The 17,813-nt window shown below is 53.6% G+C and overlaps 1 protein-coding gene across 1 annotated transcript in view; it reads left to right on the plus strand.

Moving 5' to 3' along the window:
* LOC132334618 (hydrocephalus-inducing protein-like) overlaps nucleotides 1-12,051 on the plus strand; it is a 34,235-nt gene extending 22,184 nt beyond the window's left edge. Inside the window, exons 11-16 of the mRNA XM_059860720.1 lie at nucleotides 21-121; nucleotides 1,366-1,501; nucleotides 2,010-2,140; nucleotides 5,107-5,250; nucleotides 11,790-11,890; nucleotides 11,981-12,051. Coding sequence (XP_059716703.1) covers nucleotides 21-121; nucleotides 1,366-1,501; nucleotides 2,010-2,140; nucleotides 5,107-5,250; nucleotides 11,790-11,890; nucleotides 11,981-12,051 — 684 coding nt within the window. The remainder of the gene's footprint in view (nucleotides 1-20; nucleotides 122-1,365; nucleotides 1,502-2,009; nucleotides 2,141-5,106; nucleotides 5,251-11,789; nucleotides 11,891-11,980) is intronic.
* Nucleotides 12,052-17,813: the final 5,762 nt, after the last annotated feature.

Raw genomic sequence — 17,813 nt, forward strand, 5'->3', positions numbered from 1 at the left:
CTGTTCTTCTCTTCGACCAGGTGACCCTGTGTTCCAACACGGTGATGGAGTTCCGCCGGAGGATGCTGGTGGACGTGGAGGGCATTGGCAAGGGAGTGACAAAACTGTTCATCACAGCCAGGTACCAGCCCTTGCCTGGCCTCCCCCAGGCACTGCCTTGCACAGGCTTTGCTGGCTGCAGCTGCCAAGGAGAAGTGCTGCTTAATGGCCTCATGTTGTGCCAGCTGGACATGAGAACAGCAGGGCTTGGGCAGCAGCCTGTGGTGAAAAGCAGCCCTGCTCACAGCCCAGCACGGTCCTGGGCCCTCTTCTAAAGGGACCAGGAATGATATCATTTCTTGGCCTGGGTTTTGGTGCTTGAGGTGGAACAAATTTCCCGAGGGCCTCCTCTCCTTCTTGCTGCAAGAGGTGGAGTTGTGCTGGTTGTGACCAGCGTGCATTGGTTTGGGCCACAGCAAGCAGCCTGCTGAGAGTCAGGCTCTGCTTCTGTTCATGAGGGCACCTGGCAGGGGGGAAGTGGCTCTCAGCAAGAGTGGCGAGGGCAAGGTCTTAGGAGGGGAAAGCAGCCCTGGATGTGGCAGCTCAGTCCAGTTTTTCTCCTTCCCTCTCCTTCCCATTTTGAGCTTTAATATTCTCAGAGTTGAGACTAAAGGCCGTTGTTGCTGCAGCAGAATTCCATCCTGCAGTGCTGCTGTGGGTGCCAGTTGAATGCCCAGAGGGATGCAGCTCCCTGGTGCTGTTCCCTGTCCCAGGCAGAGCCATCCAGTCAGTGCCTGGGCTGCCATTCTGTAAAGCAGGTGGAGCTGGGGCCATTCAGTGCCTGGAGCTGTGCAGGGAAGGAGGGAGGGAGCTGCAGGGCCTGGGAGGGGGTGATCAGCCACTCTGGAGGGCAGCTGGTGTCTCGTGCCCTCCAGGGCTGGGGCAAAGAGCTGAGTTCTCAGGCAGGGCAACAGCACCATGGCAGAGAAGGGAGTCATTTTTCCTGAGACACTGGAGCTGTGTGTTCCTTGAGCCTTAGTGAGCCCTGATCCTTGTTGGGAAGGCTCCCCCAGAGCTCGTGGATCACTGGGACTGTGACAGGAGTCCTTGCAAGGCTTCTTGGGCAAAGGAGGGGCTGAGGCAGCTGTGGCACAAAGTGCTCTGCCTGGGGCACTTGGCAGCCTCTGGGTGCTGCCTCAGGGTTTGCCCCTCCTTGACAGGACCTGTTTGAGTGGGAAGAGGCAGAAGGCAATTTATCCCTGTAGGGCTGTTAAATGTCCATTTGACAGTGACCAATGTGTTCTGCTCCGTTGCACAATCTTTGGGGGTAAACGTTCTCCATTCTCTCAGTATCTCTGATTCCCCTGGGGTCATCTCTTTGCCCAGATGTCTCGTTCCTGAGCTCCAAGTGTCCCCCTATGTGCTCCAGTATGATGAGTGCCACCTGAAGGTGCCCTATGAGAAGAAGCTCGTCATCAGGAATCCCAGCCACCTCCCTGGCTGCTACGGGCTTATTCCCCAGGTTTGGCATCACATCCACCTCCTCCTGTCAAATATTATTGAGGAGATTCTTAGGGGAAAAAAAGGGTTTAGATAAGACTTTGCTGCTTTCTATTCAGTCTTAAAGATCTGCTGAGAACAGGATCCTACCCGAATGTAAACTTGAGGAGGCAGTGTAAGCTGCTGAGGGAACAGTTGATGTTCTAGTCTTCAGGGTGTTTACTTGTGGGAGATCTTAGAGGGTTGTGAAAAGCTGCTGCATCCAGAGACACCAGTGCCTGTGCTGGCAGCCTCCTTGCAGGATCCCCTGCGAATGTTAAGCCTCCAATTCTTGCATCTTGTTTGTGCCTTTTACCTTTGTCCTGGGGAGTTTTAAACGTGTGTGTAAGTTGCTGTTGCGGTGGATGTTAAGGAGTCTAAAGTTTCTTCAGAGGTGCCTCTGAAGCTGCATTTCATTCTGTCCCTTCCAGAAACGCAAGGAGGACTCTGCTGTGTTCTACTGCAGCCCCCAGCCCTGTGGGATTGTCCAGCCCCAGAGCACAGCAGAGATCCCAGTTGTGGTGGAGGTGCAGGCGCTGGGCGAGCATCGCACCAACGTTCTCATCGGCGTGTTCGGGGATGAGAGAAACCCCCTGGTGAGGGCAAGGGGAGCAGTGTGCCTGTGGGCAACTGCTCCTGGCAGGGGCACAGGGACAGGGATTCTTCTGGGGAAAACAGGCACAGGCTGCTGTGGAGAAGGACAGGAGGGATGGGTGGCACAAACAGTTCGTGCCTTAGAGGTGGGAATCTCAGTGTCTGACACAGAATGGAGTTGGGCTAAGCTGGGATCCAGGGTCATTTTAGTTCATTGTTCTTTAAAATGCTGTTCACTTTGGAAACATCTGGTTTAAATGCCATCTCTCTGAGCACAAAAGAGGAGGTCAGAAGACTTCTAAGAACCTTGAGCTTTCTATAAAAGAAAGGAAAGCTGGCATTTGAAGTGTGGATGCAAAGATTGAAACTTATCTTAAGACATATGGAAATGGTGATGCCAAATTCCCTGGATGGCAGCAAACATCTGAACCTGGGCCATTGTGGCACTGCCTGTAAATCAGTGAACAGGAAGGACAGGCAGTGCAGGCTGTGCCAGGGAGCCTGAAGTTTGACAAAACAGTTGCTTTCAACTCTCAGGCTGCTTCCCTTAAAGAGGAGGGTTTCTCCCCACCAGAAGAACCAGTTGTTTAACTGTCAGCATGGTCTTAACTAGAGATTTCTGGCAAATCTTTTACCTTTGGGCCAATAATTTGTACTTTGAAAGGTTCTCTTACCTTAATCCTTTTCAATTTGGAGGTGAACATGTAATTTTCTTTTTCCCCAAAAGCCCAGCATTTCAGCTGGAGAGTGCTAGGTGTCCCTAAAGAAATAACGTGAGCAGGGTTGAGCTGTTGAAGGTTTTTTAGGTTTCCCTGTTGTAGTTTGGTTTGGGTTTTTTTAAAAATCTTTCTTGCTTGCTTCCTGGCACAGAGAGCACAATTACGGAGCTCAGGACGGCTGGCAGAAACCTCCCTAAGCCCAAGGGTGACAGAGCTTGGCAGGATCCCAGCACCACAGCCTGTGTATGTATGGATGGGGAATGTGACCTGAGTCACCTGGGAGTGCTGGAAAATGTCAACCAAGGCCCCAGCAGTGTCAGGGGAACATTCCTGATAAATCCCTGTTGGAGCTGCAGAGTTTCTGGCCTTGGGCACTGGGGGGGGCTGTGCTGGCTGGGCACTAGCTGGGTCTGCCCCTGGGTGCCTCAGATCTCACCTTTTTGCTTGCCTTCTCTGTCCTTTCCTCTCCCACTGTGCTTTTGGCATCCCCACAAGGTGTTCATGCCTGTCCTCTGGAGCTGCTCAGTGCAAGCAGTTGCAGCTGCTGCAGCAGCTCAGTGTCATCCCTGGGCTGCCTTTAGAGCAGAGCTGCTCCAGCCTGGATTGGGAAGGGCTGGATCAAACCATTTCTCAGTTCAAGGTGCCAGCACCCAACCAGGGGCTGCATCCTGACCAGGAGCTGCTGGTGCAGGTGTCCCTCCCTCCCACTGCAGGTCCCTGTTCATAGTTCTCTTATTTTCCAGAGATGAGCTTCACCCACCTAAGTTCAAGCCCCAACCACCAAAGGAGAAGAGAACCGGCTTGGACTCCTCAGCATCTCGATGGCGGAACTTCAAGATCAGAAGGGAGGAGCCAGTCCCAGCCCTGAGAGAAGTGCAGGATCTTGCCCAGTCTTCAGGAGCAGAGGTAGATTTTCTTGTCCACCCAGTGCTTGTGTTGCCTCCCCAGCCTGCCAGCACCAAGTCATGCTCGTGCTGACCTCCCTTTTTGCTGCCCTGCTGTCCTGTGCCCTGGCAGTGGGCTGGGCAGCAGGGCCAGTGGCTGGACATGGGGTGAGTGGGAGGGAGAAAGAGGAGAGTTTTCCTTGGAGAAGCTGACTCAGATCCTACAGGCCTGTGATGACTGTGGGATGTTTTGCCTTGTTTCCTTCCCAATGTAAGATGAGGCTTTTATCTGCATCATCATGCTCAGAGCTCCAGCTTCCTTCCCAGAGCAAGCTGGGATGAGTCCTGATCTCCATGGAGCCTCTTCCCAAGCCAGTCAGACTCCCTGTGTGCAGGGCTCTGCTTTCACCCCAGAGCTGCTGTTGCACTGCTGGCCCTGAAGCTCTCTTACAAAGGGAGACTTTGCAGAGTGGCTGTCTCTTCCTCCCAGCACAGAAAATGGCTTGTTTTTCAGGTGCCAGCACAAACTCCTGAAAACCCTCCCCTCCCACGAGGCTTGGAGGGATTCAGGTGCTCCCTGGACGTAGTGCACACTCCCCTGGAAGGCAAGAGGGAATCTGTCTCACTTGCCCATTGTCAGTGTGGCCAGCAGGGCTGGAGCTCCCAGTGCCACTGGGGGCCCTCAGCATTGGCCACAGAGGGGCCTCCCCTCCCTCCAGGCCCAGCACAAAGTGCTGCTGAAGCAGCTGCTTGTTGGAGAGGCCGTGCAGGACACGTTGTGGGGCTGCCCAAGGACGCTGTGCAGCACCTGTGGAGGGCACTGCTCCCCCTGGAACTCCTCAGGTGGTCCACAGGAAATTTTTGCAGGAGCTTTTGCTGTAGCACCTTGAGAAAGCAGCATTTCAATCAGAGAGAGAGGGGAAGAGCCTCAGGAGTCAGATGAGCTGGGCTGGACTCCTTCCCTCAGCTGCAAGAGCTTTCACTCTGAGTCTTCTCCTTCTCTAAAAGCAGGAAGTTTTTAAACTTTTTCAAGGCAAGTTGTGCATCAGAGAGAATTTCTACTGCCAGGAGACATCCCAGTTCCCTTTCATGTAATGTACTAATTAATGCATTGACCTGTGAGCATGGGAGAAGATTTTCCCCATGGTCCCTGCCCTGGTCAGTGGCATGGATGCAGGATGAGGTGAGGGTGATTCTGGCAGTGTTTGGAGAATAGGCCCCTCCAGGTCCAGCTGCACTTTGCTCCAAGATGCTCTTCTGCATCCATTTCCATGCTCAACACCTCAATCTCTCCTGTCTTCCATCCAGGCTTTCAGTGTCCTGCCACTCTCAGGTGTGCTGCAGCCAGGACAGAGCCAGCAGGTCTCCTCCACCTTCTCTGGCCACCTCAGCAGCACCTCCAATGTCACGGAGCTGTGCCACGTGGAGGGAGGCCCCACCTGCGAGGTGCTGGTGACCGGGGAGGCCTCAGGTGTCAGCTCCTCCCTGAGCCCCCGGGAGATCAACTGTGGCTCTCAGGCACCTCTCAGGGACAGGTGAGTGAGCCTTGCATGGGTTACTGCTCTGCCATGGGTTCTTGTCCCTGCAGGGCTTCCCTGCTCCAAGGACTCTGAGCTCAGAGGTGCTGCATAGCAAAGGCCAGAAGCAGCACAGGGATGGCCACTCTGAGCTCCCTGGCTCCCAAGAGAGGAAGGACCTTCTTCTGTTGAGACAGAACATCATCTGCTCTATTGGAGTGCTGAGCCCTCCTGGCTTAGCTGCTGCCTGCAGGGAGCTGGGCTCTGGGCTTGCCTTGGCACTGCCTCTGGAGGTGTCTTGAAGTCCAGGATGTTGAGTGGCATCTTCTTCTTCATCTCCCTTCTTCACCAAAGCAGTGGGATTGTGGGATGGGCAGGCATGGGGCACAGACCAAACCTTGCTTTGGGTCCTGCTCCTGCCCCAGATGAAGTCCTTGCAATGCTGATCTGCCAGGTTCTCCTTGTGGTGGGACAGCACCCAGAAAAGCTCATGTCCTTGAGGCTCCCCTTCAGCTGCAGCAGTAGGCAAGCACAGGAGAAGCTCAGCTCCAGCAAGGCAGCCCAGCTCAGGACACACAGGCCAAGTGTGGAGCTGGGAGGGGAGGCTGCTCAAAGCAAGCCTGTGCATCAGGACTTCTTCAGGCCAGGCTGAAGTTGGTTTCATGGGGAGGAGATGGATGAGGCTGCTTCCAATGGTTTCCACGGCAGCCAGCCCTGGTTTGCTTGGTCACAGCTGGGTTCCAGCAGGAAATCTGGCTGCCAAGAGCCTGTCTGGCAGGAGAGGAATTCTTGCAGCCTTTGCTTTCTGACTGACAGGATTGTTCTCATTAAGGAGCAGGCTAGGAGTCCTTAAAACCGAAGATGAGGGACAGAGACTCTCTAACTAATTAAAGTCAGACAGTGGTGTGTTTATTAACACCGGCGGGCGGCACCAGAGCCGTCCCTAAAAGGCGTGACCGCGCTGCCCAAGGTTCTTTGCCCTCTCTTTATTTCCCAAGATCTTACATACAATACATCTGCACAGCCCCAGCACCTCCCATCCCTGCTCTGTATTCAAATGTGGTCATTGATCCTTCACACCTGTGCAGTTCTTTTCCTGAATTGGGTCCGTGGTCTTAAGGGATGAAGTCAGGAATGTCTTCATCAGGTCTCTGTGACCCTCTGGCATGATCCAAGGTCCCCTGCTTAGTGATTGATTGACATCAAGTCCAGGTGCTAACCCATTGTTCTACTGGTTTCAATTTGTTCTTCTAACAGTTCACTTACTCCACTTCCTTCTAGAAAGAAGCTCCTAATGGTAAACAATGGAACAATCAGCTCCAGCTTAAGCATCTCATAATCATTAACCTATGGTCTGCCTATCTACCTTACATCCTGATCCATGGGAATTGCTTCTAACCCTCAGCTGAAATCTTAACCCTTTAAAATCATGCTTCAGCTGTGCCCAGGGAGAAGGGGCTGAATGAGCTGAGTAAGAATGGTAGGAGAGAGAAGCAGATGTGAGCAGTCTGTGCTCTGGTCTAACCTGGGGAGCCAAGAGACAAAGGGCGTTTTCAGCACCAGCACAGAGAGCTGGTGGATCAGCCTTTGGCACTGGGCTGGAGGGCTCTGGCTGAGCCTTAAGAGGGAGCTTGCACAGTCAAGAGCTGATGATGGCAAAGCTCAGGTTTGGCTGGTCCTGGAGGTCCCCTTCCACCAGTGCCCTCACTTGGGATGTTCCCAGCCTCTGTGGGTTGAGGAGAATTCACGGAAATGGCCTCAGGGTGAAGGAATGAAGTGCAGGGCCAGCCAGGACTGGTGAGCCCAAGTTTCTGGTGGGACTCTCAGCCATGTTTTCTGTTTTGTCTGCAGAAGGGAACTGAAGCAGCCCGCTCAAAAGCTTCAGGAGGAGGCCAAAGCCTTAGAGGAAGAAAAGAGGCAGAAGGAGGAAGAGAGGTGGAAGAAGGGAAAGAAGGGAGTTTGTGTGGGGAAGCAGCCTCCAAAAGCAGAGAAGGGGAAAAGCAAACCACCAGAGATGAAGGAAACCAAAATCCCAAAAAAAGAAACAAAATCCCCTGAGAAGAAGGAAAAGAAAGGCCCAGAGAAGAAAGAAACCAACGCCCCAGAGAAGAAGGTCACCAAAGCCCCACAGAAGGGGAAAGCCAAAGTCCAAAAGAAGGGGGGGAACTGAAATCCCAGAAAAACCACATGGGATGGAGAAGGACTCCTAATTTTTTTATTCACACAACTAATTATACTCAGTTTATTAGACATCTTGTTTAATTTTAGCTAGTTAACAAATTTCTTAGCAGTTTTTCTATTATTGTTTAATAAATAGATTTTAGTTGTGCATCAAATCTCTCTACTGTATTGTTTTTCTGTTCTCTTCACTGATTCTCATGGCACAAATCCCTTGTTCTTGCAGGTGCATTTGTTTCTCACCCTCAGAATAGATTGTTCACAAAGTCTCATTCTCAAAATCGCTTCACATGGGAACTTGTAACTGCTTAGCTGCACTCAGAGGAGATGACAGGCCAGCTGTTAATAGAGCAGAGCAAGGCCTGATTTCATAGGGCCTTTCTTTTATCATTATTCTACCTGTCTATGGCATCTCCCCCTTTTTGTTCATTTAAAAAAGGCTCCTGTGTTCTGATGTTGAAACTGCTCACTCTTGTGAGGGTATTATCTCATCAAGGTTATCACTGGTTATCTATTAGATATGGGATAAGGTAGATAAAAGAGCAATTACAATCAACAAAACTTACCAAATTCTATCAAGTCATTGACACAGGGTTTTGCAGCATGAGAAAACAGAAGAATAATGTCCAATGTCTCTTGGGGAAATGGAAAGAAAGGACCATTGTTTCCAATTAGTTGAGAAGGATGAGAAAGTCCATTAGCTGGAAATGTTGATCTTTGCCATCCCTGAATGTCCTCCTGGGAGCTGGAACAGGGAATAACTGGAGAAGGTCAGTAGGAGCACTGTACCATGAGGGTGCCATGAGGCTTTTGTTGGCAAAGTGCCTCTGTCAGTTTCCAGACCCAGCCATGTCTTGGCAGTCCTCCTCCTGCTCCTGCTCTGGCCACAGAGGCTGCAAGGTGATGAGGTTATTTCTCTTTGCCCTGGGCCTCATTTTTTCAGAGCTGATCAGTGTCTGATGGAATGAACAGGTGACAGCTTTGAGCTGCTGATGATAAAACACAGGCACGTCTTCTCCTGAAGGTAATGAATCAATTGGGCTTCACTGTGGTGCACTCAGTTGGGATTTAGATGTGATGATCTTTTTTCCAAATTTTTCATGTAAATACTGCATCATTCAGAATGATTAGTTGTCCAAATTTCTCATGTACAATTTGCATTATCTGAACGTTCTTAAGGTGTTATTTCCTCTTCTTTTTGGTTTTTTAAGAATGAGATGCATGTCTTTTGTTATGAGTGTGAAGCAACATCATAGTAAATTAATACATGCAGTGGACAAGAAACTTACAGCAATTAGGAATAATTTGGATACAACAATCAGGAATATTTCAAATAGCAGGCAAAGCTAACAACATAGGTGGAATTAGGTAAATAGCAATCTCTGAAATAATGTACCATCATCCCAGAGTCTGCAAACAGCTGACAAACCTCCATGCAGGGGGGACTTGGATCATTATTTCCAGACAATAATTCCCAAGCTCCCTTTAAAAATAGTTCAACAGTCATGTCTAGAGGGTCAGATTGCCAAGTGCAAGCCACTCAAATCTAGTTTTGATGCAGAAAACATCTGGCTCTGTTGGCAAATTCCTGTCCAGGCAGGGCTGAGGCCTGGCCACCACCCAAGCTCTAAGTGGGAGAGAATTCCCTAAAGGTAATTTAAAACAAGGCTCTTGAGAATGGCACTTAGGAGTGAAGGTCTGGGGGTGACAGACTAATGAACCATCCAATAGTTGTCTCCTCCAAAATTCCCCCAGCACAGAGATGCTTTAAACCCAGCAAAATGTTGGAGTGGTTCTGTAATAATAATTGGGGCTGCATCTGATTCCTTAGAGGAGATGTCACAACGCCATCAGTTTAGAGGAGGCTTCCCACAGAGCTGAGAGATCATTTCTTGGAACTCTGAAAAATCCTTAAAAATGCTGAGACAGCCCTGGGTCAAACCATGGAGGATTTTGGTGGGATTTGGGGCAGATTGTTTGGTGTGTGTCCAGAGTGACTTTGGGCAGATTTGGGGCCTGCTTGGGGCAGGTTTGGGGCAGGTTTGTTGCTGATGTTGGGGTTTTTCTCCCGTTTGCCCAGCTGTGGGCAAAGCCCTGAAGCACATCCTGTTCCTGCCCCAGCTCCTGAGGAGCCCAAGGAGCTGATGCTCTCCATGCTCTGCCCCCAGGGAGATCTGTTTGGTGGGTATTCTGGTGCTATTTGGGATTTATTTTGGGTTTTTTGGTGGGGATTTTTCTTGGGGTATTCCAGCGTGATCTGGGATTTATTTTGGGATATTTTTTGTGATTTATTTTGGGATTTTTTGGGATTTTTCCGGCATTATTTGGGATTTTTTTGGGGTTTTTTTAGGGATTTTTTTTTTGGTGTTCTGGCACATTTTGGGATTTAGTGTGGGATTTCTTTTGGGATTTTTTTGGGTTGTTCCAGATTTTTTTGGGATTTGTTTTGGCATTTTTTGATTGATTTTTTTTTGGCGGTGTTCTGGCACTTTCTGGGATTTATTTTGGGATTTTTTTGGGGATTTTTTCTGAGGTGTTCCAGCATTATTTGAAAATCCCAAATAATGGGATTTTTATTTTGGGAATTCTTTGGGGCTGTTCCTGCGCTTTTTGGCATGTTCTGGGGATGGCGGCAGCTGCGGGGGAGGCACTGGGGGGTCCCAAACCCTTTGGGGTTCCTGGCTGGGCTCGGCTCTGGGGTTACTTGAAATGAAGTTTCGGGGTGGATCAAGGAGCGGTAGAATTTTTTCCCACGTCTCAAGGCAATAGGAATAATTAATTAAAGAATTAATTAACATGTAATCAAACTGTAGATACTCCTAGGACAGGAAATCTATGCCGATAATTTTATTTTTTATCATTTTCCCTTTCTCTCTGTGTTGTTTTTCACCCTTTTCCCTCTTTTTCTTTCCACCCATGTTTCAATTTTTTTTTTTAGGATTCCTAAAAATTGCAAGTTTGGATCCTCCCCTCCGGTTTTGGTTTTGTTTTTTGTTTTTTTTTTTTGTTCTGTTGTTGTTTATTTTTAATTTGTATTTTATTCTGAGTTGGGCTGTGTTATTATTCCCGATACCTTTAAAATATTGTGGGTGTTTTAATAAATTTTATATTTATTTTTTGCACTCAACACCAGGCTCGGCTGCAATTCCTGAGGGATTGGGGTTTTGGGATGGGAGTTTTTGGGGTTGGGGGGGTCTGGGAGTGGGAATTTGGGACAGGATTGGGGTTTTTGTGGTTGGGGTTTTTGGAGTTGGGATTTTTAGGATTGGGGGACTGGTAGTGGGAATTGGGGGCAGGATTGGGGTTTTGGGATTGGGATTTTTGGGGTATTTGGGATTGGGGTTTGTGGGGTTTTTGGGGTTGGGGATTTTGGGGTTGGGGTTTTTAGGATTGGGGGTCTGGTAGTGGGAATTTGAGGCAGGATTGGGGTTTTGGGATTGGGATTTTTGGGGTTTTTGGGATAAGGATTTGTGGGGTTTTTGGGGTTGGGGTTTTTTGGACTGGGGGGTCTGGATGGAGTTCTGGGCATGGGAATTGGGGGTCCTTTGGGGGGGAGATCAGGATGAGGGCCCATCTATGGGATGAGAGGGGGGATGGGATCATTTTGGGATCCTTTTGGGGGTCGGGATGGGACCCTGGATATGGGAATGGAGTGGGGGGAGGATGGAACTTTTGTGGGGTCAGGAGGGGAACCTTTATGGGGGCAGGAGGGGACCCTTGGTGGGGACCCTTTGGGGGGCGTCGGGGGGCGGGGGGGGGGGGTGGGGGGGCTCTCCTGGTCCTCCGAACCACCAGGGGGCGCTCGTGGGGTGCAGCGCTGGCCCCGCCCCTTTTGTCACCGGCGCGCTCTGATTGGCTGAGCCGGAGGTGACCCCGGCGCGCCCCCGGGATGGCGGCGGCGGGGCTGAGGCGGGGCCCGGTGAGTGTCCGTCAGTCCCCTGTCCCTCTGTCCTTGTCCCCGTGTCCCTCCCCCTGCTCGTGCTGCCCTCCCGGCCCGTTTCCCCCTGTGTCCCCCCGGTGCCGGTAACCGCGGCCCGCGCTCCCTCCCGGTGTCCGTCCCCGGGCCCCGTTCCCCACCGTCTCCCGGTGTTCCCCCGTTCCTTGTACCGCTCCCGGTGCTGCCGCTCCTCACAATGTCCCCCCGGCACAGGTAACCCCCCCGCCCCTCCGCAGGCCCCGTTCCCACCGCCCGATCCTCCGGTGATGGCAGCTCCCGTTCCCACCCCTCCTTCTCCCGGTTCGCCCGCATCTCCCGGGGTTCCGCAGCTTCTTGTGCCCCCCTCCGGTGCCGGCAGCTTCTATTTCCCTTTCCCCTCCCCTCCGCTCCCGGGGCTGTTTTTAGGGGTCCCCCCGGGGCTCTCAGGGCCGTTTCCCCCCAGCTGTTCCTGCGCTGCCGCTCCTGGCGGGGAGTCGCGCCTGGCGCGGCTGCTGCGGGAGAAATTCCCGCGGGCTTCGGCCATCAAGGTGGTGGGCATCTCAGGTAGGGACCCGCTCCTGCTGGGCCTAAACCCGCTCTTGGTTACCCCAAACCCAGTTTTTTTTAAACCCAGTCAGTCTCCATCCCCCCCAGGCTGCGGGGACCCCCAGACAGGGCAGGAGTGTGAGGGTGCTCAAGCCTTGACTTGTACTGACTTTAATTGATTTTAATTGACGTTAATTGGTGTTAATTGTCCCGGGTTCCCAGGAGGCTGCGGTGACATATATGAGATCCACGTGGAGTCGGAGTTGTTCCGGGAGAAGCGCCCGGTGCAGCAGCACAGGATGGTGACCCAGGTGTGGGGAAGGGGGAGAGGGAATGGGAGAGAACAGGGGAGAGAGGATGAAGAGAGGGAAAGGGAACAGCTGGAATTGGGGAGAGGGAATGGGGAGAGGGGATGGGAAAGAGGGAACGGGGGAGAGGGAATGGGAGAGGGAGCAGAGGAGAGGGAATGGGTGTGAGGGAATGGGACAGAGGGCATGGGAACAGCTGGAATGGGTGTGAGGGAATGGGAGAGAGGGGCTGAGGGTGCAGCAGCCCTGGCTGTGGGGCTGTGGCTGCCGGCTGAGGCTGCTCCAAGGCCAGAGCCGGCCCTGAACCGCGCTTGCCCCGCAGACGCTGAGCGAGGAGATCACGCACATGCCCGGCCTGCGCATCTTCACCTCGGCCCCCAAGGGCTGAGCCTGCCCCGAGCTCCAGGAGGGGCCCAGGGCTGCACTCCTGGGCGTGAACCCCACCCCGTGCTGTGTGCTCAGTCCTGGGGATGGTTGTTGTTATTATTATTATTAGCCTTGGAGCCCAAAAGGGCCCTTGAAGGAGGGTTTTGGAGCCCATGTTCTCAGAAGGGTCCTTGCAGAGGGCTTTATTCCCCAGCGGGAAGGGCTGAGGGGAGTGGAGAGACCTGAGGGAAAGGACTGAGGGGACCATACAGGGCTGAGGGAACGGGAAGGAATAAGGGAGAGGACTGAGGGAGCGGGGAGGGCTGAGGGGAGCAGGAGATTGAGGGAACGGACTGAGGGAGCAGGGAGGGCTGAGGGGAGCAGGAGATTGAGGGAGCGGGGAGGGCTGAGGGGAGCGCGGCCAGGCCGAGCCGGGCTGCTCTGAGGGAGCCCCACCCGCGCCGCCAAGTCTCGCGAGAGCTGCGGGAAATGGCGGGAATTTTGTGAAGGGGCGTGGCCCTGTATTGGGCGTTGCTGCACTGCCACGCCCACTCGGGGGCGGGGCAAGAAATGAGCGCGGGAACCCCAAAAGTGGGAGTGGGACCCCAAAAAAATGAGCCCAGGCAGACCAGAAGTGGGGCTGAGACCCCCAGGGACCCCTCCCCATGGGCCTGGGACCCCCAAAAGTGGGGCTGGCTTAGGGTTAACCCCGACCTCAAACCCAGCCCCAACTGCAGCCCCTTCCTAAACCCACAGCCCTAAACCAAACCCCACCTTTAAGCCTGACCTTACATTCAGCCCCCAATTTTTATTATTATTAGCCATTAAACAAAATCCATAATAAATGTCACATTTTTATATAAGGAATAGTAATTAATATAAATAGTATATATCATGTATATAAAGTTAATATAAATTATAAATACTATAAAAATAATAAATGATATAATAAATTGTAATAAATAATCAGTCCACGCCTGGTTTGTGCTGTCAGATTTTACTGAATTTTATTTATTTCAGAGCCTGGGGGCACTCGAGAGGTCTCCATCCATGTCACACTGGGGGCACTGAGAGGGACTGGGGGGGGCCTGTGCCTCTAAATCCACAGAACAATTAAATAATTAAATAATTAATCACTTGGAAAGCCCCTGGGTGTGACAGGGATGGAATCTCTGGCTGCCCTGTGCTCCCAAGCCCAGGGGTTTGGGATTTGTTTGCATTTTTATCTCAAGTGCTACTTGGGAGAGCAAATAGCAGCTAAATAAGTAGCTAAAGTATCAGCCAAACTAACAGTCAGCCAGATAAACAGCCAAATAATCAATCAGCCAAAATATAAATCAAATTATCAGCCAAATTACGAGCTGTTAGAATTCATTTCTGCCCATTTTCCTTTGCCTGGTGCCCCCAGACGCTCCAGGTCCATCCCCTCTGCCTCTGGGGGGGTCGGAGGGGGCCCGGGGGGTTCCCCTCCCTAAATTCACTTTTCATTTCTGTCCCCTCCCTTAAGTAGGGGGGGGGTCCAATGGTCCCCCAGTTCAGGGGTGGGGACCCCCAGCAGCCCCCAGGTGTGACAAGGATGGGCACAGCCCCGGGGTGGGGGCTGGGGCTTTGTGATTTGTTCGTGTTTTCACCTCAAGTGACTCCTTGGGGGAGTCAATATCAGCCAAAACTTCCCACAACTTGTAAAATTTGATTTTTGTAAAATTGGATTTTTTTTTCCATGCGTTGTAAAATTGATTTTTGTAAATTCTAGTTTGGTTTTTTTTTCCCCATCTGTTGTAAAATTTGATTTCTGTAAATTCTGGTTTCCATTGCCCAGAGCCTGGGGGATGCTCAGGGGCTCTCTCTGGGCCCAGGGCTGCCTGGAGGGGCTCTGGGGATGCTGCCCTGCTCCTCTCACCCCGCAGGATGCTCGGGAGGGTCTCCACCCTTCTCACCCTTGAAGGACACCGGGGGGGGGGGGGTCTCCGTCCTCCCGCCATTTACGGGGGGTGGGGGTCTCTGGCTGTCTTTTTTGGGGTCTCCATTTCTACATTTAGGGGCACTGGGGGTCTCAGCCCTCCTCACCTCCCTCAGGTGGGACAGGCTTGTCTCTGGCTCCGGTCTCAGTCCTCTCCCGTTGAGGAGAGCCCGGTGGGCTTGGTCCTCCCCCATGATGGAGGGCCCGGTGGTCCCGGTTCTCCTCTGTTAAGGAAGGGCCCGGTTGGTCTCGGTTGTCCCCCGTTTAGGAGGGCCTGGTTCGGGGTTCAGCTCCACCCCGGTCCCGTGCGGGGATGAACGGGGGGGTCAGATCATCTCCGTCCTTCCCCATTACCGGGAGGGGCCGGCTCGTCTCAGTTTGTGTTTAATTTAATGAGGGGGGGGAAGGGGGGAAGGGGGGTGGGGGTCTCCGCAGCCCCGCTGCTCCCCAGTTCCCGGGACTGTCTGTGCCCACTGTGGAGATAAGAGGGAGTCAGGTTATATCCAGCCGCTTCCCGTTACCGGGAGGGGGCCGGATCCTCTCCGTTTGTGCTTACCGTGATGTGATGTGGGCGGGGGGTGGTCTCTGGAGCGGAGTGTCCGGTGGGGTCCCCGCACCCTTATCGCTCCTCCGCTGTTGGGGGATGGGGTGGGTGTCAGATCATTTCCGTCCTCCTTCCCTTACCGGGAGGGAGTCGGATCCTCTCCGCTCGTGTTTACCGTAATGTGTGCGGAGGTGGTCTCTGGAGCGGAGTGCCCGGTGGGGTCTCCGGACCCTTGCTGCTCCTCCGCTGTGGGGGGCCGGGACCGTCTTCACCTGAGCAGGGGGGTGAGTCAGATCATCTCCGTCCTCCTTCCCGTTACCGGGAGGGGGCGGATCGGCTCCGTTCGTGCTTACCGTAATGTGCGCGGGGGCGGTCTGTGGACCAGTGTTCATCGCTGTGGTTCCCCGACGTCCAACGCCGCGATCCTCCGGTGTCCGGCCGCCCCAGTGTCCACCGCTGCGATCCTCTGGTGTCCGGCCGCCCCGGTCCTGGGGCTCTGGCCGTTCCAGTGTCCACCGCTGGGATCATCCAGGCTCTGGCCACTGCAGTGTCCACCGCTGGGATCCTCCAGGCTCCGGCCACTGCAGTGTCCACCGCTGGGATCCTCCGCTGTCCAGCTGCCCTGCTCCGGGGGTCTCCGCCCACTCCGGTCCGCCGCCGATCCTGATCCCGAACTCAGCCCCCTGCTCCCGCCACCCGCTTTATATACCCAGCCTGAGCCACGCCCCCGCACAGGACAGCCAATGGGAATTGAGAAAACAGCATGGGGGCGGAGCAACCAACAGTCCACATTGTGAGCAAACAGAGGGGAGGCGTGACCAAAATGCAGACGAGCGATCTGATTGGTCAAGAGGCAGAGGGTTCCAGAGGGGCGTGGCCCAGGGGCAGGGGTGAGGGCGGGGTGGGGGTGGGGCCACACTAAATTCGGGATTTTGGGAGCATTTCCTGCTTGTTAATAAAAGATATTGGTATTTTTTCGCTTTCAGATCTTCATTTCTTCCCGATGGAAAGTGGAATTATTGGAAACTGGAATTGGTTTATTGGAAATTGGGATAACCGGAATCCTAAAGGAGGATTCCAGGACATTAAATTCAATTTTTAAATTTCTCTGACACCTGAATGAGGACAGATTCCATTAATTCCATAAAATTCCAATAAATTCTTTACTTCTTTTTTCTACATGTTGCGTCCCTGCTTGTTAATAAAAGACTGTTATTTTTTCACTTTCATCTCTTCATTTCTTCCCAGTGGAAATTGGAATTGGGAAATTGGGATTATTGGAAGTTGGAATTGGATCCTTGGAAATGGGGATTATTGGAATCCTAGCGGAGGGTAACTCACGCCATTAAGTCCAATTTTCATTTCAATTTTCTCTGACACCAGGACGAGGACAGACTCCATAAATTCCATGACGTCACAGCACCAGGAATGACGAAACCGAGGCTCTATTGTGACACGGCAGGCGTTCCACACCTGGTGGCACCCAGGGCAGAGTTGTGACAACGGAACCTCATGGGACTGAGGGGTCCCAGCCCCATGGGAAGGGTCTCTGGGGGTCCCAGCCCCATTTTGGGGGAGCTTGGGTTTATGAGGAGGAGTCTCTGGGGGTCCCTCTCCCATTTCTGGTGATCCCAGGCCCACAGGGAGGGGTCTTTGGGGGTCCCAGCCCCATTTCTGGGGTGCCCAGGTTTATGGGGAGGGGTCTATGAGTGTCCCATGCCCACAGGGAGGGGTCTCTGGGGATCCCAAGCCCATTTTTGGGGTGGTTGGGTTTATGGGGTGGGGGTCTTTGGTGGTTGCTACCCCATTTCTGGTGGTCCCAGGCCCACGGGGAGGGGTCTCTGAGGGTCCCAGCCCCACTCTTGGGGGTCCAAGCCCCACTTCTGGGGGCGCTGTGTGATTTGTGCGAGTGGCGAGTGACGCATGGAGCTATCAAAGAACAGCCACAGCACGTAATGTGATTTTTGCCAACTTTATTTTGTCCCTTACCTTTGGCAGGCCGGGGTGGTGGCCAGACCCCTCCGGTTTGGGGGGCCCGGCGTGGTCCCTCGGTGCCCCGGGTTGTCGGTCCTTACCTTTGCTGAGCCGGGGTTGCTGTCTGACCCCCCCCAGTTTGGGGGGGCTGCCGCGTTCTCCATCCCCTTACCTTGGGCAGGCCGGGGCGGTGGCCGAGCCCCCGATCTGGGAGCCCGGCGTGGTCCCTCGGTGCCCCGGCGGTTCTCGGCCCTTACCTTTGCTGAGCCGGGGGTGGTGCCGCTGCTGGTGCCGCTCCCGTTCGGAGGGGCTGGTACCGAGAAGGCGGCAGTGAGAAGAGGCGCAAGGACGGCGAGAGCGGCGCATCGGTGGATCCCCGTCCCTCCCAGCCTCCCCCCAACGACCACCCCGTGCTGGGGCTCCGGGCTGGCAACGCCGAGGGTCCAGCCAGTGCCGGGGCTCCGGGGCTGCTGGTTCTGCGGGCTCGGCCGGTGCTGCGGCTCTGGTGTTGGCAGCTCCGCTCTCCTCTGCCTCCTCTGCTTCCTCTGCTCCGCTGCCTCCGCTGGACCTGAACTGATCGCACAGCACCTGCTCCTGCTTTATATAGGCAGGTTTAGCTCCGCCCCCTTGCCCGCAGCCAATGGGAGCAGAGTGCAAACAATGGGGGGCGGGGAATAGAGCAGGACAGAGCAATGTGATTGGCTAAGAGGGTCCCGGGAGGGGCAGGGCCTGGGTGCACTGGGCCTGGTCACCAGGAGCCTTCACATTGCCCCGGGGCGGGGCCAGGCC

Source organism: Haemorhous mexicanus, chromosome 16, assembly GCF_027477595.1.
Source record: "Haemorhous mexicanus isolate bHaeMex1 chromosome 16, bHaeMex1.pri, whole genome shotgun sequence".
NCBI classification, from domain to species: domain Eukaryota; kingdom Metazoa; phylum Chordata; class Aves; order Passeriformes; family Fringillidae; genus Haemorhous; species Haemorhous mexicanus.